Below are 25535 nucleotides of genomic sequence, written 5' to 3'. Positions count from 1 at the left end.
AGTTTAATCGTTTTGTGTTTAAAGATTCCATTTTAATATTATTTTTACTTTTTATTGTATTAGATTTTAGTACTTAGTTTCGGAAAGCGGTTGGTTGGCCTTTTCTTTGGTGCAGTTTGTTAAAAATTTAAATTTTCGCTGAAAGCAATCAACACTTGTGAATACTTTAATTTTTTTCGCATTTATTGTTTGATTTCATAAGAAATTTTCAATTTTTATAAAACAAATTTTTTTAGTTTTAAAATTTTCGGCTCTTAAAATAATAGAAAATTTTCGTCCAAATATGTACATATATATATAAAAGTGTTTTTGAAAAATGAGCGAAAACATATTTTCTCACTGATGAAACTTTTTCAAATGCATTTTTTTAATATTCCTCTTCGGAAACTCACACCGCTTTGAATTCAACGAAAATTTAGTTTTAATTACCAAAACCCAAACAAAAAAAATTTGAAAAATTATTTCATCATTATACTTTTTCAGCACGTAGTTTTTAACTTCTGTCTTACACCGAAACTATTTCGATTTATCTCTGATTATAATTTCAAAATTCCCATAGAAACTTTGCGCTACACTATACATGCAACCACACATCGAATTTCTACTGCATCATAGTATCTGCATTAATTCATTTCAAATTTTCTATCTCCTACTATTTTTGGCATCTAACAATTACGGGTATTTAAATTTTTCGCATGAAATTTACAGCCAATTTCACGAAAGCAATATAAGTGAGAAATGATTTTAAGTTTTTGAATTTTATATGGAAATTTGACAGAAAATAAAAAATCATTTTCCATTTAAATTGCTGGTGAAACCGGCTGTTAAATTCTCGTATGCCTGCCTTTGACATTTAATATTTATATATATATATATATTTTTTTTTTTTTAATTTTTACTTTGTATGATTTGATAAATTCCCTCATTTTTAGCGGTATAAGACAGGTATGTAATTACATAGATTAAATTTCTAGAACTGCCTAGGCAACATTTAGCTCGTTTTTTTTCTCCTCCATCATTACACAATTGCTTAAGAATTAAACTTTCTTTAGCTATTATCATTTACACACACATACATATACAATTGATTAAACAATTACAAATTAGAAAAAAACTATGTAAATCTAAGTCTGGCATTCTTACAGGGCTGCCACATAGTGTTGTAGATCGCAAATAACGGTACACATATGCCCTAATTTTGGGTGCGTGCCCTTTAGATGTGTATCTTTGCATCTGCTTGTGTATTCGGCGCCGCGCCGTGTTGACGCATGCGCCATGCGCCGATCGCATATTTGGTTAATTTTAGTTTAGAGTGTATTTATTAATTCATTTTTGAAATGATTTAAAGCTTTTGGTGTTTGTTGTTTGACCTTATGCCGTGTTTATGGCGCACTTTACTCTCACACACTTTGCCTCTCCCTCTCTTCGCCTTTTTCGTTTGCTTTTCCGCTTTATTTGCATTTTCCTTTTTCTTCTTCTCTCCCCAGCATCGTTTGTGCTCCTCAATACTTCCCCGCCGCTGTCACTGTTGCAACACTACAACAACAACTGCTGCTCACTGCTGCTCGCGTGGTGATGATGATGATGATGATGATGCGGCTCGCCGTTGACAGATCGCAGCGCGTTGGTTGTTGTGCGTTGACAGCACTCATCACATTGCAACAACTCATTTTCGCATTCTTCCTGCTGTTCCTGCTGCAGCTGTTGTTGTTGCTGCTGTTGTTGTGGCACGACCACACTACAGTCATGCTGCTGCGCGCGCCGCAGTGTGCCGGACATGTAGTCGAGAGTCTTTTCGATGGCGCGCAGTCTCTTCTCCAACGAAGTCGTCGCTAGAATGTCAACCTGTGAAACGAGAGAGAAAGAGAGAAATTAATTAGTTCGTTTGTCCACAAGACAATGTACCAATGTGTAGCGCTTACCTTCAGTTGCTGATTGAGCGGCAGCAGCGCAATGATCCACCAAGCCCACGCTGGCCCATCGGCAATAGTCTCCCAGTTTTCCTCCACAGCCGGCATCTCACCCAAACTCTGCAGTATCTCTTGTTTCAGCTCGGTGCTGAGACTTTCGAACCAATCAATCGCCTTGCCCAGCACGATTGCGTGCATGTTGTTGACCGTCTTAACCATCTCGTCGGGTATCGTCTCATCGTAAATGTACTCCACTTTGGCCGTCTCGTACCCATCCTTCTCGTTGCGCGCCAAAATCTTGAAACGCTTGCAGCCCACTGTGCTGAGGATGGAGCAGCCGTCGCCGAGCAGCACACAGTCGCGTATGTCGAGCATCGTGCCAACGTCAAAGTAGCGCGATTTACCGCTATTTGGCTGCACAATGCCGAATTGCTTCTCACCTGATTCCACGGCGCGTCGCACCATTAGTCGATAGCGCGGCTCGTAGACAAACAGCGGACATGGCACATAAGGGAAGGCGGTTGTGCAGATGAAGACCGGCACCGAGGGCTCCAGGTCGATCTCCTGGCGGAAACGCGTCTCGTAGTTGTCTGGAATGAATCGTTTCATTGCGGCTTCAAGGAATTTGGTCACTGGCCGCTTGGCCACAATGAAGGGAACGGGCGAGGATGAGCCCTGATACATGGTATTGACATTTGGTTCCACAAGTGGCGACATGCACAATGGACACGAGGAGGTGTAATCCATGCAACGATCCAAGCATACCCGGCAGTAAGTGTGACCACAGGGTGTCACCACCGGCTTCCAGAAGGTACGGCAACACAGCACACAATCGAAATCGCTGGCATCCACCAGACCGGCGGGCACTTGTAGTAACGGTTTCTGCGGTGCGCCATTTACCAAATCGAGCTCTGCAATAAAATTCTCATGAAGTCACATTTACAATTCAGCGATCTAAGAGAGTACTCACTTTTCAGCCGCTGCAACTCTTGCTGCACCCGGACCAAGGTGTTGCGGAAGAGCACGCTGTAGTGCACCTCCTCCAACGTCGAATTCAATGTAGGCATCAGCTCCGTTTCTTTTTGCGTCCATTTCCGGCGGAAATGCTTACGTGACGTTTGTCGACGTAATTCAATGTCAAAGTGCTTCTCCATCCCCGCGTAAATCGAGAAACGCTTATCCATGAGCGTGTCGCCGATACCCGATATGTACTCGGTAATATTAGCGCCGCTGCCAGCATCACCACCGAAACCACCACCGCCAGCGATGGCACCATCCGTAGTGGCCAAGTAATCGCTATCCGCGATAATATCACATTTACTGTCGTACGGTATAAATTCGTCGTCGATGGAACTTAAATTATCGCCATTGGCATTGCTGAGCAGTGCGATTTCTTTGCGCCGGCGCAAGTGTTGCTCGGCCGTGAGCAGCTTGTAAGGAACAGCGGCAATGGCGGAACCTGAGCTGAAGGTACGCTGAAGCAGCGATTTACTTTTCGGAGTTTGGGCGAGGAGTTTCTGCAAATTCTGCAAGTGAAGAGGAGGAGATTCTAATTTAATTGGATTGGTTTAGGAAAGCAAGTCTTTTAAAATTTGATTTGGACTAAATGGCTGTATTCATCACCAATTGGAGAGCCTGCAATGCTTTCAATTTGATTTCATTGACATTTTTGTTGTCTTACCTTTGCGAGATCATGTTGAAAAAGTTCCGAACTAGTGAGTAGTGTATCCTTGTCGAGACATATGGCCAAACAGTTGTCGTAGAGCGCCTCATCGCAACGACCCAAATCACTCAGCGCCAGTGCGCGTAGATAGTGAGCCTGTAAGCCGAAAATTTATAGTAAATAAGTTGGTAAAGATTGCATGAGTGTCTGAGGGTTATTCGCATTACCTTCGCTGATGTGTAGCGCGTCTTTAATGCGTTCTCAGCATCGGCCAGTGAGCTCTGGAAATGATTTAGTTTACGCAGAACTTCGGCGCGTAGTAGTAAACTCTTGAAATTTGCGGGCGCTGTAAAGAGAAGAAAAAGGAAAAAAATTAATAAATCGGTCGATAAAACTAATTTACTTAAATTATTTTTAGAAAGAATTGATTTAAAGTGTTGAAATTTTCATAAAGTATGTTCAAGTATGTTCAGCAAGTCAAAGGATAAGGCGCCTGCCTTGAGGAGGAGGAAAACATGTAAGGAACTAGAAGGAAAAGTTTAAAAAATGTTTATCAACAATGTCCCTAAACAATTTTTAAGCAAAAAAAAACACCACCAAATTCAGTTCTCGTTTATAAATTTTGAGGTACCTTTAATTTTTTCATAATACAATGATCGGATCTAAACCATATTACGGGACAACTCTTGAGGTACCATCTTTCCGATAAAAAAAAAATAATTATTGAAATCGGTTTACTCTCTGGTTTTTTGAAATCGGTTAAAAATATTTGAGTTCTTTGTTAATTTTATGCAAATAAAGTGCAATTTTTAAACTTATTTACAATTACAATTACAATTTATAAAAGTTGAGTGGTGAACCATAATAGGGGCCTTACATAAATGTTTTTTTAAAGAGCATTTTATCTGATGCAAATTTTCAGCATTTTCTGGTGATATATAACTTTAGAAGTATAATTCCCCCCAAAATAAATTCCTGGGTGCGCCCCTGTATGTATTTATTGATATATATATTAAGCTGAAACAATTTAATCAAAAAAGCCTCCTTACTTCGAACATTCGAGAACATACATACATACTTACATACATATGTAGATATGTACATGCATTAACTCAACAGCCAATTGTAGTTTCCCCAAAGTTCAGAGCAATAACACCTCCGCGCTGTTATCGCGCCCCCAACCAAAAAAGAAGAAAAATACTACAGAATTTTCGAACGTTCCGAGAAGGTGTCACTTCAAATGAAAACGCCAGAAAAAACCTGCTTTCATTAATGCCAATTTAAATGGAAATGTCAAAAAGGCTAACAAGCACTCGCCCGTACACACACTTTGTGCCTTTGTGCTGCTCAACTAGCCAAGTGTGACGTATGCGGCTTTTATTATTAGCACCCGCACACAAACGCCACAAACGATTTCGGGTGCGCGGAGTGTGCCTGTCAATATTTGAGTGGCTGTGGCTATCAGCAAATACGCTGCGCCCGTACCTCCTCCGACAAGGTGTGCCGCAGGGTGCTGGCGGCAATTAGCAGCCGCTTGACGCATTGCCAACAAAAGTAAACGAGCAGCCGTGAAATGTCGTGGAAAATCGCACTGGCAAAATAATGATAAGCCGCATGGCCACTTATGTCTACGAAATATTGACAGAATCCATTTCGTACTCATTACACTAATCGTACAAAAATTAAAAAAATTTGTTGTAAATGTAAACAATGAAGGCACTCAGACATCTACATACATACGTGTGTATATGTATATGCGGGCTTCGGGCGCACGGCAGTGGGGTAAAAGTTATTTGAACAAATGCATGCCTGTCCACGCGCCATTTCGCCCCACTCAGCATGTAGGGATGAGAGGTGGGGGCTGGCGGCAGCGCGCGGCCTTACGAACAAATCACTATTACGCTATGCAAAGCCAACAGCAAAGGCGGCGAGTGATGTTGCAACAGTCGAAATTTGTAAAGGTAATTTGGTTTTATTTAAAATTGTCGCCGCTATTTGTATTGCGTTGTTATTTTTGCTGTATTGCCTGCCAAAACCCAAGACTCCTGCATGCGGGTGTGCAAATTTGCAAATTGGCGCAATCAACGATCTGCATGACGTTCGTTGTTGACGCTGATGCCACAGCGCTTGTATTCCTCTGTAATTGTTTTGTTTATATTTCAATTTATTTCTATTGCAGCTTAGCGCCACCCATCGCCAGCACTTACAGCATAGCCAATTGCCGATTGCGCGCAACCATTGCAGCCCTTCTAGTCGCTCACCGTCCGTTGAGTGAGCCTCCAGTTGCTGCCGCAACGACTGTTACGTTTGCAGGCGTTGGCGTCAGTGTCGCTGGTGGCGTTGGTTGCGGCGCAGCGTGCGTGCAACCGATTACATCGCCAATAGAGAGTGCAACGTATTGCACAAGCGATTGCGGCATAACCTATTGCGCTATGCTTGCGGCGCTTGGAGCATTTGGAGCTGCGCGACTGTTGCGACTGTGATGGGTGCCGCGCGAACGATGAGCATGTCGTCATACTCGATTTATATTTGCATTAGCGATGGCTGCTTGGCTGCTTGGCTGTGTATTTATTAGTTGTATTTTAGGTTTTTGTCGCTGCTCGTTGGCGTCCCTGTTGCATATGCGCGGCATCGCTGTGATCGCGGCGCTCAACTGGTTTCGTGACGATTCTGCGGTTATTTAAGAAACATTTTTGTTATGTCTTTCGATTGGTGGGTGGTGCGGCACCGGCAGAAGTGGCAAACTGAAAATTATTGGTACGTGCGTCTGTGCAGTACGGGTAAGTGAGGGTGTGTGTATGTGTTTTATTTTATGCAAATGCGGGTATTTTTATGCAAATCGAGTGCAATTCGTTTACGTAATTAGAAGCAAACCTTCTACAAAGTATTTGCAATGCAGGAATAATTTGTACCTTTGAATGATTACCATTTGCGTACAATTTGTATCTGTTTAAAACTACTTGGGCGACAACAATTAAGCCTAGAATGGAATGGCAGAAGCTTGGCAATTGCGATTGCAAAACGAACTAATTTGAATTTTTGCATTAAGTAAGCTCAATAAGCGTCGTGCCGGAAACGATCAGAATCTTCATTAGTTGTATAAGTAGCGAACGGTAGGCGCTATTTTCAGTCAATAATTTGGGCGATGACGCTTTCCCCAAGTTACGTAAAACAAGTTTACAATTAAACAAATGGCGGCAAATGCTTTTAAATGAGAGAACTAAGTCTCTCCTTTGCTCGAGTAATTCTCATCTTAGAGAATATGAATCTTTGTTTAGAAGACTGCTTTCACAAAAATTGGCGCAGCTCAAGGCACTTTTCTTATGTATTGCAAATAGTTGATACAAGTCTTACTAGCTTCGGGCACGCTTACTCAATTACTTCAATGACCATCCGTGAGCTCAGCGAAGTGTTTTCTCCACGTATTGATGATCTGGTCGTCAGACATCAGCCCGGTATTCTTATCCCCACAGCAATTTCCCCCGGTCTTGAATATTTAGGTTCCTAGGTAAAAGAGAATCCCTCTAGGCTCTTTGCTGTTCATATTTAGTGACATGGCACTCCGCACCGTAGCAATTATTTCTTCGGCTGTCCGAGAAATGAACCCGGCATATTAGAACTCGGCAAGCGGATCGCTGTGTACCGAGGCTAATGGGTGTATGGCACATTGGCAGGCGTTGGAACAGAGGTCCAGTAAACATATTCACAATTGTGTCGAATTTGGATAGTAAAGTTAGCGAAGGCGATCTCTGTCAAGAATGCTCTTAAGTTTAGGTTTTAGGATTTCAAGCAGATATTGTAGTCACTCTGGGATCGCTTAAAGTGCAACTGTGCAAATTCTTCAGAAAATACATGATCCCCCTTTCGCTTGGCTCGATTAATTTCCAAACCATGCGGATTTCGCTCGCAGGGCAGGAAAACACTGCAGGAAAAGTTGTGGCTAATGAATTGCCTAGACAGAGCCGCCAGGGTGCTCTTCACCATTATAGACATGGACGGTCACAATACTTAGTTGATAAATCATTCTGATCGGCACTTCAGTTCGTGCGGTCAAAGGAGCTTCTTCAGCTACTTATCGCCACCTCTCGGATTTAACACGAGTCTACTCGGCCACTATACAATAGAAACCCATGCGGTACGACTTAACGTCGTTTTGGATTCCTATTGTTGTAGCTGTATGAGGGACGGCGATGTACAGTCATCTCAATATTTTTGGTTTTAACTGTCCTGCTTTTGGAAGGCTTAAGTTTAAACATCTCAGCACGTATTTCAAACAAACTTGAGTGGAACTCTCTGCGATGACCATCGTCCGCCACCGGAACTTCATTTTGATCACGCAGCGTATGTTATCTACGGCTGTGCTCGGGTGGGCGACGGGAACTGAAAATGATAGAAATGACAAACTGTATGAGCTTTTTAACGATTTGGACACAGATGAGCACCTAAAAGTACGAAGATTGCCCTGGCTTGGCATATTGTACGCATCGATAGCGACGCTCGGGACCTGTCTGCACTCGGGATGAACAACTGCCACCAACTCACAAAGGAGAGAGGTAATTGGCGAAGTTTACTGGTTTCGGACCAAACCGAAAAACAGTTGTAGTGCCAAATAAGAAGAAGAATAATCTTTTTTGCCAATACTTTCACGTATTATCTGCAGTAACCCCGTTCCAGGAAAGGTCTATTAAGTGGTAGCACAACGCACTATCTGAACTGACCCCAGTCAAGCTTATATCCGATTTTTTCTTATCGATGCATGGCAAACGCCGATTTCGTTGCCGCTTCTAGAGTGCGCTTGGAAGTCTTGAATGAGAATAGATTTGCAAATATTTTTACAATTCATTGAAAAAGGTCATATTTAATTTCGTAATAATTGTTCCACTTAAGGCAATTCAAATTTGATGAAACCCTGTGAAATTAAAAAAGGAACATCCACTAAAAATAAACAAATTTAATTGTTTGTATCGCTTTAAAATAGGTATAGACTTCATTGACATTTTAGATACTAACGAAAAATAAGTGTTGTTACTGCTTTAGAACTCCCACCTCTACGTTCAATATATCTTGCAACAATAAAAATATATTTGCTTATTTAACTCATGAATATATACCTTGTTTTTTTGAATATGCTTTTGATGTTATTAACAGAAATACTCTGGAGTAGTCTGGAGATGGTTTTGTAAAATAATAGCTAGAGAAAATACCGCCTATCAAGGCAATGCCTCCAAAGAAAACTCGTTTTTCCGTTCTCCTTTAAAATTTGAGTGCCGTAAGATAGGCGGTTTTGCCAAAACATCGACGATATAATGATTTTACTGCCTTCATACAGTTTTGGAAACTCTAATTTACGAGTATTTTTGCATTGTATGTACTTATATATGTATATAAATATGAAATACAAATATTTAATTGTCAACATGATTTCCTTTTATTGAACATTTTTAATTTCAATATGAATTGTATGTAGAAGTTTTGCGCATCATTAATGTGGCGCTATTTGCGCGAATAAAGTCACGTAGGCCAGATGTTATTTATTTATAGGCACGCCAGAAATTCACACTTTTAATTTCATATACTATGTACATTTTTTAACATGACGTTTGTAGAAAATGTTATATCATTTGCCTTAAAAATTATGCAACTTTCCATATAAAGGTTTGTCAGGGTTAAAATAATTCCCCGCATGAGGGACATTCAAACAATGTCTCTTTAAATCGACATGCAATTACTTTGAAAACATTGAAATAGCAGATGCAGAGCATTTAACAGCCATGTAACAGTAAAGAGAACGATATTCTGTTAAGTGAACAGAGTATTTTCAAAGGTGTGTGTGAAAGACAGCACAGCTAATATACAGACATACATATAGGGGCTGGGCCTAACGTTACGCAACTTACATATGAATATATGTATGTATCTATGTAGTTTAGTTGATGTTGTGGATTTTGCTGTTGCACTGGCTGCTATCGTTACGTTACGTTTAACGAATGCTGCTGCTGTAATTGCATTTGCTGTTATTTGCTCTGCGTTGTGAGAGCAGAGAATGTTAATGTAAATGTGTTACATTAACATTCTCTGGTTATGCTTGCTGAACTGTTACCGAAAAAATCTACATTGCATATCAAGGCTCAAAAATGACATTCATTTTGATGTCGTTCTTTCTTAAGCGACTTCCAAAAAAGGGGGAGGTTATCATTTCGTCGGAATATTTTTTAAATTTTTTTGTTATGTATGTTACCGGATAACTTTGGACCACGTCAACCGATTTCGATAATTCTTTTTTTTAAAGGAAAGGTAGTGTCTTAGAGGTTGTCCCAACTAACCTGGTTTAGGTCGTTTTTTTTTTTGCTAAAAATTACTTGTTTCTATGGATTTTTAAGCATCTCACACTAAGAGGCATTTTCTCTAGAAATTTTGAGATGCGACTTCGTAGCCATTTATGTATTTAAAAGCTCTAAACATACAATTGTACGAGTATGTGTTATTGCATATATTTTTTTGCTTCTGCTGTAAAAAATGGAAAATCTCAGTTAAGACCTTTCTACATTCAAAACAACGTTAAGGTGTTTGTTTTTAATTTACAACTGAAACAATAAACGGCCAACAGTTCCAGTAGCAAATGCTCATGAATATGCATAGAATGCAAATGCTAGTTTTACGAATGATTGCGTTTTACACAACTGCAAGCGAGCACCCAAACGTAAGAGTGTATTTACATACATACATAAACATACATACATACATAAATGCATGCATACATTCGAACATTAGGCGGCACACGCCCCATACAAAAAAATTACGTGAAGAAAGGAACATAATATTAAATTTATTATTATTTAATTATTACCGTCCATATATTTCGGCTTTAATCAAGTTGCCACAAAATTCTCAGAAAAAAATTTTAACCTAAATATGTAAAGAATTTCATTGCATTTTTTCTTGTTTGGCGAAGTCCAACAAAGAAAGCTAATGGTTTCACCTCTGCACCAACTGACGCCAATTGGATATGCAAAAAATAAAAATTACAAAAACGAAAACTCTATCTGCACGATCAAAGAAGGTAAGTTTTACTATGATGCAATTTGGAACAATTTCGTAATGTAAGTTTTTTCGAAATACGAACAACTGCGCCATTTTTTGATCAAATTTTGGTTTGGGGGAAAAATTAATCCTTCTTCATCAAGCGAATAGCTTCACTATTGGGATGCATGATTAAGTTAAATGAGTTAAGTTTTTAAATCTATACAGGTTTTCACAAAAATCCATAAAAAAGTTAAATTGAATCAAAAATGTAATTTTTTTAAGCCTACCAGGGTAGCTTTTAAAAAGTTTTCATACAATTCGTTCAGGCGCCATTTATTTGCTGTCTAAGTGCAGAGAAGAAACTTGAAACTTAAGTTTATTTTCATCCAAAAATTATAAACTCAGAAATACCTTAGCATTGAACTAGAATTTTAGAAATAAAAATTTATAATAGAGAGAAAAGTAAATACCATCCCGTGGTACCTTGAGCACGAAAATTGTTCACATAAAGGTAGGCTTGTATGTACATACATATTTACATAGTAAAAGATGAGTAAATGGTTTTTTACTATTAGAAATAAATTTAAAATGTGTATTACATATTTCAAATTATATTGACTAATATAAATCGAGCTAACGCTTACAAAAAATGAGTATTTTTATTTGTAGTTCTATACTCTTTAAATACTAAAAAAAAAAGTTAATTTCAATTCTTTCATTAATGGCGATTTCGTTTCTTCCAAAAAAAATGTTGCCCTCCCCGGTGCAAAATGTGTTTGATGTAACATCCAACCCTGTAAAAGGGCATTCTTTCGCCTACTTGTCTTTGTCTGGCTAACGCATTTGATAATATTGTCGTTTTTCACAGCCATCTGATTTTCAGGGCAACCATCTCCTCGGACAAAGCTTCGAAACGTTAAGAAACGAACACAAAAATTTTCCACTGTTTACCTTTATTTTAGAATCGAACGCGAAACGAAAAAGGGGCAATCAAAAGGCGGCATTGTTTGGTAGAAACGGAATCACATTAAATTTACTTTGATCGTATACATAGGTATTAATTACAACACAATTACAACAATTACTTATGCTAAGCCTTATAAATTTATTTAGCAATTTAGAGGAGATTACCCAACAGTTCAACTTTTAATTTCGACGGCAGCTATATAACTAAACATTCAGAAAATATCCTTTGTAATTATGCCGCACACCTTTCAACACGTTGTGCCTTATCAACAAGCCGCCAGAGAAACACCAAAAATAAACTTAAACCCGACAAAAGTACACACTCACGAAATAAAAATCCATAAAAGAAAACTCAGTTTTTGTGCGACCACAAATAATTTTTCGGTAGTCGCTGCAGAGATTCGGACAGTAGCGAGCCGCAGACATACATACAGGATCGGTCATATCTATAGCACGCCATTTCAAAGTGATAGTGTGTGCCACTTATGTTTATTTATTTATTTTTAAGAATTTTCAATTAAAATACAGTTCTTTCTCTAACAAACCCCATTTAAACCCAAGTTTAAAAATTTTTAGAAAACTTCAAAAAAGTTAAAATTGGTTGGGCTATAAACTGTGTATTCAGAAAAATTCAAACACTTCTGAGAAAAAAGTTTGAAATTTAGGTGAAAATTTGTTGTACTTTTTTGAAGTTTTCTACAAATTGTTAAACTTGTTTTTATATGGGGTTTGTTAGAGAAAGAACTGTATTTTAATTGAAAATTCTCAAAAAATAAATAAATAAACATAAGTTGCACACAATATCACTTTGAAATGGCGTGCTATAGATATGACCGATACTGTACATACATACATTCAAACCTACTGATGAATTAAGTTATCGCTAAGTATGTAAACAATGACAAACAAACCGCAAAAGCCACCAGCCACCAGCCCCAACAGCAGCGCAAAAAATTTTGGCTGACGGCTGGGCTGCTTTATTTTTTGTAGTTCTATTTATTTATTACCCATATTATTCTTAATTTATTTGTTATTGCTGTTGTTTCCACTAAATAAATTTGTATGCATTTAGTTGTATTGAGGTTGCCGACGGTCAACTGTCTAGTCAACTGTGGGATGATAGGGCGACAGGCGGCGGCGGAGGCAGAGCAGTGTAAATGCTTATTGTGTTGAACAGCGCGCACGTAAACAATAAACAAGTGGGTTGAGGGCGTCGTATTTTGTTTTTTTTTTTTTGTATGTAAAGACTGAAACAAATAAATAAGAGAGCAAATGCAAGTGAAATGTCGGAAACAGGTTTATTACTTTATCTCGAATTTTATAAAAATTTTGTTGAGTAAAAAGTTGCGTCTGAAAATTTAAAAAAAATTAAGACGTCCAAATTCTTTGCGCAATTTTATATTTATTAAGAAAATTTATTTTATTAAGCAATCCGTTTAATTCACCGAATATTCCCCCAGCAGTCTGACCTAATTTTGAAGATCAGGTTCGTTGAACTTTCCTACGCTATAGTTGACGCAACTGAGTGAAAAGTTATAAAAATATGCATGCAGAGCCATAAAAACAAAAATGTGAAACAACAACACTCGATTATTTAGTTGGGCGATAAATTTAGGTGCCAGCAGTGAATACACTGATAACAAAGGATGACATTCAATTGAATTTGTGCTACATACAGAGATACGTATACATACACAAATGCTCAAAATAAGCTTTCAAGTTAGTGAGAGTTGATAAAAATTTGAGTGTCTTGAATTAAAAAAAAAAAAATTATTTCAACTATTTAACGAAAGAAAAACTCTGCTTTGAATTATTTTTGTTTATTAAAAATTAGTTGATTTCGCATAATTCAAACGACACCCATGTTCCGTAATAACTAAGTTGCTTTGTTTTTGTATTAAAGAAGTTTTACAGTTTTGAATTCGTTGTTATTCCTATTATCTTATCAGTTTTTCTTTAAAATGTGTCCAGAACTGAATTGGTTGGTCACAGCGATCCACAATGAAAAACTCAGCTGAGTCATCGTGACTTGCCAGCCAATTTGAATGCTGCTGGTCTAGTTTGGAAAAGGCATGCATTTAAGAAGGAAAATTCAGTGTTTTTCGATGCTGCTCCGGAAATATTTTCCTTTATATCGAATTGAAATAGCTAGCGCTTGTCGTTGATCTTTAGCAATTTTTTTGCTGGTGGTGTGCAACTTCTTCCATATAAAGTATATTCGACCATTTTTTTTTATATGAAACAAAAAAGAAAAAAAGCCAAAAACCAATGGCAAGTCCTAGCTACTTCGAACGTTCTTTCTAAGAAAAAGCTCGAAATTTAAAAAAAAAAATTACGATTTTTTTTAATATTGCACAAATTTTGAAATTTCGATTTATATGGTTTTTTGTGTTAAAGAATAAATAATATTTTTATAAAGAAATGACTAATACCTGATGCGCCTATAATTATGACGCGGGGTTTATTCCTAAAATAAGTCAAGAAGAGAAGAAATTAGTACATATGTACATATTTCTATGCGATTATATGTTAATTTGGTTACTTAGCAGCTAGTGGAATGCAGTAATTTATTCAGATAATGTCGACAAGTCAATGTACCTGAGAAGGAAATACCCACTCATTCTGTCCAATTTGTTTTCTCTAATCAAATTGTAAGCAGGAAATGGCGCGGCATTGTTGTACATACATACATATGTATGTGCGTATATTCATATCGATAATTACTAGAATAGAATATAATTATTTAATATGATCTTTGTTCTTTTTTCAACTCAGATGCTTTTATAAATAACAAATTGTTCAATTGAACTCAATAAAGCGGTCCATGTAATTATAAAAGTAATGCATGTAATGGAATTAGGTTTCAGTATTTATTATCTCATATTCATATCTTTAATAGTGGTACAGAAATTAAATGATTGTTAAATTCAAATTGTTTACATTTAAATTTGGCATTTGCATAGTACATACAAACATACTATCCAAAAGTTATCGGATTCCTTTACTTGAATACCAAAACTTTATTGTAATAGATCGAATAAATAGTTCAGGTAAACTATACGAAAAGAAGAATTAATTTCAACCAATTTAGCGATCGAAGCACTTAACAATAATATTTTACGCCTTAAAATGTCGCAAGAGCGCTTAAAACAGACAAAAGTAGTTTGGAGTGATATCGGAGGCAAACTAATTATTTATTTACTTAAAAGAGATGCGATAAAGTAATATATCAAGTGATTGGTATTTTATAACTATTATATCTAGACTTTCTTTTCAATAAGGTTACCATACACTACTAAAAGCTATCCATTTAGCATGGGTACCAGGTCACAGGAGGATAGTGGAAATGAGATATCGGAGCGTCTGGCAACACTCCAAGTCCTTCTTTTTTGTATGCGCCAATACTATTAATGCGTAGCTCAGGAAGGAAAGGAAAACATTGAGAGAACTTAACTGGCACAAACATGATTTGGAAAATCCAGTTTTCTAGGACGGTATAAGAGGAAGATATTCCCTATTCTGTATCTATTTTAAAAAAGGCTAACGATAGAATCTTTAAAAGATTTTGAATGCAGCTGTTTTGATGGGGATTTCCACTTGTTTAAATATTTAACAGAATTTAACTGCTAGTTAATAGGAAAATATTTTGGTGTCGAATGAGATAAATTTGGGAAAGCTAAAACTCAAAGTTATTCTTAATAAATAGTGTTGCCACATACATACATACATATGTATGTACCTTAAAATGTTACGACTAAATTAAAAAGTTTTTAATTGGAAGTAGTGATGTATGGATGTATTTTATTAAATTTTTATTACAAAAAAATCAATAGGGTTGCGAGCATCAAAAATATAATTTAAAAGAATATGTTAAGTTAAGAACAAATAATTGTTGGAAAACGTTTTTATAAGTCGGAATTTTGAGTAGGATTGCCATTTTAATATTTTCTTTCTGAGTAGCGACGTAAAGCGTGCTATTCTATTGCCAACTAAGTAAATTTAAATAAAAAGCACGTATGTATGTATGTACATAAGTTGTTAATATTCAGATAGAAGAGTTAATGTTACGAAGGACGCGGACTATTATTAAGTATTTACTTATTATTATTAACGTTAAATGTTAATCCTATCACTTCAATTCAACCCCCACTGTGTAAATATTTAATTACTTACAAAGTAATATTGACAATTAGCATTGAGCAGATGCATTTATTCAATTAGAAATTTCGTAAATTATTTGTTTGCTCTTTTAGATAGCCGTAAGTAAATGGATCTCATTAAAACTCACTACAAAACCCGTTATACATATATACATACATATGTAGTTAGGAGCTTATTATCATTGTATAAATAAAAGTTTAGATACTTTCTGTAGCCATGTTTACCGCCATGCTTAGGCACATAAATATTGCAAATAAATTAATAAGTCTGTTGCAGTAAACAATTTACATATTTACCACTTAATTTGCATAAGCCGTTAAATCTATTAACTAACAAGTTTTATTTGCTAGTTTTGTATTCCAAAGTAATTCAGCAAGTGTGAAGAAGTTGCCTGCTTGTTTTATGATCTCAGGTAACTATATAATTAGATAACACTAGTAAAAGTTACTGGAACTAAAGGAATAGATTTACAATTATGTATTTTAAGCAAATGAAAAGTCAGCTTAAACTACAATAATATTCAGCTAAATAATCAATAAAAAATGCGAGTTTTATTATTTTTGATAAAAAATTGTGTCTTGCTAAAGATGTAATTAGCAAAAAATTTATTTTTGCTTAACAATATAGGACTAAGTTTCATATTAAATTCATGCAATACTTTCCTACCAACCCCTTTCACTCATTGTATGTGGCACTCCATTGCGTATGAGTGACTTGTAATCAAAGCAAAAATTATGCGGCACCTTTCATGGCAATTTTAAAACCATACAATTGAAAGGCTTCAAAAGGAATTCAGCCACACTAAATAAATTCATACATAAGTACATAATTAAGTAGAATATATGTACCTATTCAAGTCTGTACTGAACTCCACTACGACAGTTTGCTTTCATAGAATTGGAATTGCTTGAAGATGCGCGCATAGAGGCAATCTCAGCATCCTCCAACCGCCACGAATAAATCAATGAAATGATATGCAAAGCAAAGCGCAAATTCATGGGCAGCAAGCGAAGAAATTATATAAGCAAATACGTATCGTAAAACCGCGAAACGAATTCAACTGAAATAAATAAGCTTCAGGTGCAAGGTTTAGTGCTGTTCGCAAGCAAAAGCATTATATCGCTGATTCCCGTAGAAAGAACTTAAAAAAAAAAGTTTAAATTAAAAGAAACCGAATAATAGAAAAATGTACAAACCGCAGAAAAAAAAACATAAAAACCCAGTTCAAATGCTTGAAATGAGTAAAAAAACGAGAAACATTAAAAAGCAGATAATGGCAAATATAAACATAGAAAAAGTGATGGTGGGAATATAAAAGTTCTCACTGCACTTTGTAATCAAGCGCTCACTAGGTTATCTAAAGGAAAACAGCAACAACAAAAACATTGAGAAAGCAAAAAAAATCACATACAAATGTACATACATACATATGTACATATACTATACACAGAATGTACGAATAAACACAGAATGCTCAAATGTTTACACGAAAACGCCAAACAAACTTTGCTTAGCGCGAGAGCAACGCGCTGTTTTCGTTTACACTCACACACACACACACAAAGCCCCATCCCATCCCATCACACACACACACAGATCAACAAATTTACAAACGTCGAGCGCGAAACAAAACGCGTTTCGCGTTCTCATTATTCTTGACTATGTATTCAATTCCATGCGTTCTCATTCCATTTCATTTCATTTCATTTCTTTTCTTTTAGCTTTACAATGAGCGTTTTGACGCAAATGTGAGGTGATTGACCGACTGGGCAGGCGAAGCGTTGATGACCAAAGGGATGGGTGGAGAGTGAGCACTCTGCGCTGATGGAGCGCTGCTGTTCCACAAAAAAAAGGTAGCGGCGTAGACCAGGAGCTAGCGGGGGTGGCGAGCATACACAAACACCCGCAAGTACATAGAAGAGTGAAACAAAAAAAAAATCTAAAATGTTGGGCGTTCGTGTTTTGGTTAAGTGAGGGCGGTGCGTAGCTTTTAGAATTTCTGCGCTTTACGCCAGCTGGTGAAATGTTTAAAAAGTGTTTAATAGCAGTCCGGCTGCTGGCGTTGGCATTAGGTGGGACTGTACTGTGTTGGAAACGCTGTCATTGCTGGTGTCTGGGAAATTATGGTAATTGCCAGCCAGCTGCCGAGTGGCAACCGCAACGCTGTTGATGAAGTGCAAAAGAGCAAAGGTGTAATGCGACGCGAAATGGCTATTAAACGCACTGCACCCCTCCGAGCCAATGCAAGCCAATGCGCACGACTCGTTTAATGAACGCCGAAAGTTCAGAGGGCAATGAATGTGAAACTTTCTTTGTTCTTTTCGCCGTCGGGCTTGTTGAGTAGAAAATTAGAATTAAGTGCCTTGCAACGAAAACCAAAAAAAACTTAGTGCTTTCACATTTACTGGAATTTCTAAACGGAGAAACTAACCTATTTTTATTTTTTTAGCTTTCTCTTTGCTAATTTGTGCTTAAGCTATTTTGAGCTTTTTTAGATCTGAAAATTCGTACAAACGCATTGCTTTTGTTTTGTTTTTGGTATTTATGAAGATGCTGTTGTTGGATGGTATGGCTATCGATATCAATTCACTTCAGTAGTTACTGATTTATCACAGATCTCTGCAAATTACCGCTACACAGCATGTGGGCGTGGTTATTGTCCGATTTTTAACATTTTCAGCCGTTTCATAGTGTGTGTTAGTAGGACCAACAACTCCGCCAAATCTAGCAGAAATTGGTTAAGGGGTTATCGAGATATTTAAAATGCTTATTTTTCGGCTAAAGATCATTGTAAATATAAATTTCAGTAGTTATATGACAGGTAGGCGTGGACCGACCTTGGATAAAAAGCGACCTACTTACCAAATTTCGTTGACATATCACGAGTTTTTCTCACGGACGGACAGGCAGACATGGCTGACTCGATTTCTCTTTTCATTCTAAGCATTTATGTAGACATTTGTTGTTCGAGCGCATTTGTGCACAAGGATATAAAAAGAAAGGGAGAGTTTTTTTTATATTTGAAAAAGAAATCCCAATACTTTCCAGCCGATGCCAAAAAAAAAATTAAATATTTCGTGGGTTTACGACTCTATGTAAAACTTTTCGAGACTTTTGATATATTTTTAGGGCTTTTCGATATTCTCCGCTTTTGATTTTTGGAAATCTTTTCAAATAGATCCGAACTTTTTAGGGTTTTTGTTGAACTTTCAGATAATTTTCGGATTTTTTTTCAGATTTTTCGAGAATTTTCAGGTCTAAACATATCGTAGCTCTGATTTCTTGCTCAAAATATTTGGTTGTTATTATAAAACACTCGGCAAAGTGCTGCATACTTTTTACCACAAAAAATTTGCTGACTGCCTCTTTACGCTTAGAAATACATACATACAAATTGCACACTCTTCGAGGTTCTCAAGATTTGTATACACACACACATGCGAAAAATAAAGTTTGTAGGCTTGTAGGTTTATGCGGCTGTATGAGAGTAAGTACACTCGATCAAACGCAAAATATATTCATTATCGTAATAATCACTAATACAAAGCAATACATTCATAATACACAAATATGTACACCCATTAGATAAGAATGCCAATAGTACTCACTTGGCTTTTTTTCAAATGCGATTAGTTAGAACTTTTTGTGCCCATTTGGCGTATTAAATAACAAAAAAAAAAAAAAAAAAAACACATCCCGGGCGTGTGGCCGATCGAATTTGAGCTTTAAGAGAAATATTTGTATGTACGTAAGTAATAGCAAAAGCTTTTAATATGCACAATATGTATTATTTTATACGATTGTATATAAATACATACATACATATGTACATACATATGTACGTATCATTTGTTTCGATTTACTTTCGAGCAGCTAATATAACAGACAAATAAAATAAAGGACAGTCATGTGTGAATATTCTTTGTTCAGTATATTGTTGCATACACACATACCTACATACGTGCAGGTGCTATATCTTTATCAAATTTTCTGGAAATTTCCTAGTGACGCAATTGGCTAAGGCTACATGGCCAATGAAGTTCAAGTTCATGGCTACTTGAACAGCAATACAATGAACTAAACAAATTTTATTGCATTTCATTTTGTAGTCGGACTCAACATTTAAAAAAAAATTGTTTAACCAATTTTTGATTGTTTTAGTGAATGACTGAATTATTTTACTTATTGTTTGTACAATGAATATAATTCTGTTTTTAGATGTTAGTGCTCTGAATACGTGATATAACAAAAAATATTAGATAAAAAGAAAAGTTTTAAAAATGTTATACATTCTCTTAAGGACTACTTAAGTTCAACTTAGTTAAGTTCAGTCTTGCTTACAATTTAACGAAGCAACCCTACATACATTTGGTAAAAAAGAGACCCGGCCTTGTTGAAATGCTCATAAAAAGGCAAATTAAATGAAAAAATTAAAACTCTGTCCAAGTCAAAGCTAACAGTGGCAGCGCCTAAATCTTCTACACAAGCAAAATGTTATGCAAAAAAAAAAAGAAGCAGCTCACGCATATGGAACGCTGCTAGCTGCCTTCCAAGTACAAAGAATCAACAAGTAAATAAAACAGCTAAAACAATAAACTTAAATATGCAAAACAAATAAACGAAAAAATAGCCGAAAGAGTGGCGTTTTCTGCGCGCCAAGGTTAGCATTTTGTTGAAACAAAAAAAAAAAAAAAAAAATGTAACAACAAATATTTATTACATAATTCCGTGTAAGCGTGCATACATACGAACACAAGTACGAATATTTACACAAATACGGAAAAGTGAGGTGTGTGCTTCAGTGAAATAATGCGCACAGCCTTACGTAAGCTGACCTCCAACGACAACAAAAAATAAAAACTGGAAAAAATAAAAACAAATAAATAAAACAAACCAGACACATAGCAGCTATGGCAGCAACGTAAATTGGAGCGATTTTTAAAGCATGATAAATATGCCATACATAAATACATATATGATATACAATGCAGCGCAACGATAGCCAATGTTTTTCAAATAAATTTTTAAAATTTATAACAAATAATATTTACGTGATTATGTATGTAAATAAATAATAAAAAATTTGCATTGGCACACGCAGCCTAGCTACTTTGTGAGTACATAGAGGCAATTAAAAAGCTGTGCATGGACAATACAGAGCGCCACAGCACACTCCCACAACAGCTGAAAGCAAAGGCCACCCCATACGCTGAAATGTGTGGTTACCCAGCAGTGAAATGCCAGTAGTTAAACTAAAAGAAATCGACTAAATAGTTCATTAACTGGTATTAGCTGCTGCGGAGCGCTATCAGTTCAACAATTTTGAACACCCTTTCATTTCCATCTTTAAATTTTCAATGTCAAAATCAAAGAGTAAATTATTTGTCTTCTTGGGTATACCAGCCGTGACCGACTGAAATTAAGTAATATTATAAAATTAAATTCATTTCCCAGGAATAAATTAAAAATTATATTAAATGGAAGTATAAAAATACCTTTATTTTGATAAAAAGTGATATCAATTACAATAAAAAATAAAAGATTTTTTTCTGCCCAAGGATTCGAGCCGCACATCTTTTGAACTGTACGGCAGCGATCAGCCCAATGGCAGTAAATAACGGTTATATTTCCAAAACGGCGGATCAATAGGCAAACAACCCTGTTTCTGGCATTATGCTACTACTATTTGCACTGGTTAGTGCCTGATAATTTCATGCCTTACCTCAAATCAAACTAGTATATAGTAGTTATAGTTCGCTACCAGTAGCTTTTCTTGCGGGTATCCGTGTCAAACATTCACACCCACAAGGTGCGGGAGACTCAAAGCGATGTTCCGGGTGCGGTTAAGCAGCCTTTATAGTAAAATTTAGTACATTAAATAGAGTGCAATAAATATATCAAAGCGTGAAGCATAGAAATGGGTATAATTGAGAAAAAATCAAAAATAAAAATAAATGAAAATAAAAAACTGCAAAGAAATTCTAATGATTTTGATATAATATTCACGTTAGCTCATATGGTAAAACTTATGCAGGCCGGTGGTCGAAGTCTTACACATATTACAAGTAATTTTCTGTCTCATAAATCCTTGAGAGGTTTCGGCCGAGATTTTTGCCAATCCTTTTCATATTATACCCTCTTTCTTTTGTGCGACAAATAAAGAGCACCGAACAGCTACATATAAGCTGTGTGAAATATGTGGTACCATGCCATTGCTAGTCCTTTGATGATACAAGTGAGAGAAGTTAATGGAACATAACCGCGATCTTCGAACAAATAGCTAATGTACCACGCACAAGTGCACACAACTAAATAACTACACGCCTGACCACCACTGACTACCACTTACCTCGGTAATAGCATTAAAACCAATACCATAAACACTACCACCGGCAGCAGCCGTGGCACCCAATGAAGCACATGCCAACAATAGCAATAAAACGTAGCGCAACGTACGTACGTACGTACGTACATATACCGCAAAAAACCAGAAAAGTAAATTATTGTTATTTTTTATATTCAAGGCCAGTGAAGTGCACAACGACCCATAGCAGCAAATAACAACAACAACAAGAACAAAACACAGTACAAGTAACAACAATAATGATAATAACAAAACAACACTTCACTGCACATGACTTTGCAATCACAAAAATAACAACATACAATTGCATTTAAAACAAAACACACATATACATTTTTACGTTTGTGTGCACCTGTGTGTGTGTGTTTACTTGACAAGTATGTACAATATTTTACTGTTGTTTGCACACTTAAATATGACTGTGAATGATTGTGCTGCATGTCTTTGTTGGCACTCAAAGTAAAAGTAAATCTCTTCAACTTAATCATATTTGTATTTGTATTTGCATCTGTATTTGCTTATGAAAGTCAAAGTAAAGAAACTGCAATGAGCTATTCGTGCAAACCATTTCTTCATTGATGTGCACAAATTACCATTAAAATAAATCGATTTGGCAGCCATAACGATAACAATCGATAACTATAACAATACCAATAAGCAAAACCATTCCGATAATCCTAAAAATATCAATAACGACAACAATTTCAAATTAGATATCGATAGCCTTGATGAAATTCAAATCTGTGCCCATTCGATGAAGACAAATTGATATCGATAGCTGTAGATAACCACAATAATCGATATCGTTAAAACTCGAAAACAAAAATATCGATGACAGTATAAACAACGAAATCAGCTGTATTTATAATGTCGATAACAAATATCGGTGACGGCGTGGTTTTTAAAGCGATGATATAAGGAAGATAGCGACTGCATTCCGGTTACACTGGACCACAAATTTCAACTTTTTCTCTTTACCAGAAACGCCGTTATGAAATTCTTATGTAAAATCACCCCCTGTTTCCGAAAATCAAGGTTATTTTTAATTCTATGGTACCGTTTTTGAGATATTTGCAATTTACCGTTTTTGCAAAAAAAAAAAAATTGGGTCCACTTTATCATATATATCTCAAGAACGAATTAAGCAATTCCAAAACGGTTTGAAGCTTTTAAAAGGTAATAAAATTTTCTATAAACTGTGCATACAACACTTTTTGCTAGGCCCTGTAGATTCAAAGATAACGAACAATCATTACCGATTTTTTCAATTTTTTTTGTAAAAATATAAAAAAAAATTGTATTTTGCGGGGATGATCTCGAAAACCTTTTATTTTTTTGCAGATTTTTTTTTTCTCCCTAAGCTCTGTTGTATTACAAAAAAAGTAAGCTATCATCGAAGAAAATCGATGCAAAACTACGTAAGTTATAAGCGATCAAATAAAAATACCCAGGTTGCGCAACTTCAATGTATGTACCTATACATACATACATATATTAAAGGTATAAAGTGCAAGTGAGATATTATCCGGATAAACGAATAACACCATAACAATGATAACACTTTTTCTTTAAATAAATCAAATAGTACTTTTAATACTCGAATTGTATTATAGTAGTAGAGTTGTTGCATCGAAAGGAAGAGTGGTTGGGTTCGAAACCTGCTGTAGGCATGTAGTTATAAACATGTATTTCCGTCAGTTATGGGTAAGTATGCAGGTAGATTTTCAAAATTATAAGACACAGAAAATTTCTAAAGCCTACATCTAAAACAGGTAGTATTTTCTTTTCCCGGCTTGTTATAAAAAGGAACCTTTCTGTCTAGGTAAGATTTGATTTTTTCAATTTTATTCTTGTTCCGAGTATAAATATGAGTTAATGCGCTTTGAAAGTTCATAACATCTTCAAGGCTCGCCGGAGATAGTTCAGTTCATAAGTCTAATTTCAAAACCGTGATTTATTAAAAAAAATAAAATGAGTAAAAGGACGCGAGAATTTGAGTGTAATAAGGATCCAGATATGTTCTGTTTCATGTGTGGCCAATATACTATCATAAGGCGACGACGAGTGTTCTCAGATCATATCAAAACTTTATACTCCAAGTATTTTGGAATTGAGCCTAAAAATGCTGAAAAACCATGGACACCGAACACTTTGTGTACATCGTGTCGAGTAGAATTGATTCAGTGGGAATCAGGACAACAAACAAAATTTGATACACCAATGATATGGAGAGAACCTACTTGCAATTCAATAGAGTGTTATATTTGTCAAACAAAAGTACTTGGCGTTGGAAGATCAACAGGAGTAACCTATGCTAGCGTACCTACAGTGACATTACCAGTACTACATTCAACGGCAATTGCGGATCCAGTTCCATTGTCAACAGTAACATCTGAGTGCGGGGGATCAAGTTGTACTGAATTTCGCATGGAAAACGAAAGAAACGTTCTGTCACAAGCACAACTTAATGATTGGATAAGAGATTTGGAACTATCCAAGGAAAAGGCCGAGATCCACACTTCTCGTACGCAACAATTTAAATTTGTGTCATCCGATGTTAAGGTGACATATAGTAGAACTCGTCACGAACCATTTTCCAAACACTATACCAAGAAAGACAGTATATGCTACTGCAACGACATCCTTGGTTTATTCAAAGAGTTTGGTCAAACATATGATTCAAAAGAGTGGCGATTGTTCATAGACGGCAATAAACTGAGTTTTAAGGCTGTATTATTGCATATTGGTAACAAAAAGCCTTCTATCCCGATTGCACATGCAGTAAATAAAAAGGAAACCTACGAGGAAATGCAAAAAATACTCAAATTTATCAAATATGAAGCGCATGATTGGAAAATATGTTCTGATCTCAAAGTCGTTGCAATGCTATGCGGTCTACAAAGTGGCTACACCAAGCACTGCTGCTTCCTCTGCAAGTGGGATAGCTGAGCTCGTAAGGACCACTACGTCAGAAAGGATTGGCCGGAAAGAGTCGAGTTTACCGTTGGTGTGGATAACATCAAATACACCCCTCTTGTCAAGAAAGAGAAAATCATACTTCCACCCTTACACATCAAGCTCGGTCTCATTAAAAACTTTGTTAAGGCTTTGGACAAAGAAGGCGAAGCATTCGACTATTTGAAAACAGTTTTTCCAGATATTTCTCAAGCCAAGATAAAGGAAGGTATTTTTGTTGGACCACAAATAAGAAAGTTGATCAACAATAATCAATTCAAAGGACTACTCTCATCAGTTGAGGCAGCAGCGTGGGAATCCTTTGAAAAGGTCGTTGCTTCTTTTCTCGGTAGACACAAAAGCCCTAACTACGAGCAGATAGTGAACGACCTAATCAATAATTATGCAAAAATGGGCGTAAATATGTCTTTAAAAATTCACTTTCTCCACTCACATTTGAGCTTTTTTCCGGCAAATCTTGGCGACGAAAGTG

General features: G+C 36.3%; 1 protein-coding gene across 3 annotated transcripts in view; it reads right to left on the bottom strand.

Annotated features, from left to right (window-relative positions):
* Window positions 1-962: 962 nt before the first annotated feature.
* LOC118748106 overlaps window positions 963-25535 on the bottom strand; it is a 56231-nt gene continuing 31658 nt past the window's right edge. For 2 of the 3 annotated variants that reach the window (XM_036482414.1, XM_036482413.1), the window contains exons 3-7: window positions 3801-3919; window positions 3592-3729; window positions 2881-3436; window positions 1923-2821; window positions 1537-1845 (exon numbers count right to left, since the gene is read on the bottom strand). In XM_036482414.1, coding sequence (XP_036338307.1) covers window positions 1537-1845; window positions 1923-2821; window positions 2881-3436; window positions 3592-3729; window positions 3801-3919 — 2021 coding nt within the window. Of the gene's footprint in view, window positions 1846-1922; window positions 2822-2880; window positions 3437-3591; window positions 3730-3800; window positions 3920-25535 lie in introns of all 3 variants that reach the window. The other variant, XM_036482412.1, reaches the window with a different exon arrangement.

The sequence above is a fragment of the Rhagoletis pomonella genome, unplaced genomic scaffold (assembly GCF_013731165.1).
Source record: "Rhagoletis pomonella isolate Grant_MI unplaced genomic scaffold, Rhpom_1.0 Rhpom_scaffold_00012, whole genome shotgun sequence".
Taxonomy (NCBI): domain Eukaryota; kingdom Metazoa; phylum Arthropoda; class Insecta; order Diptera; family Tephritidae; genus Rhagoletis; species Rhagoletis pomonella.
The sequence above is the reverse complement of the archived record's forward strand: the minus strand, read 5'-3'. Positions and strand labels throughout refer to the sequence as shown.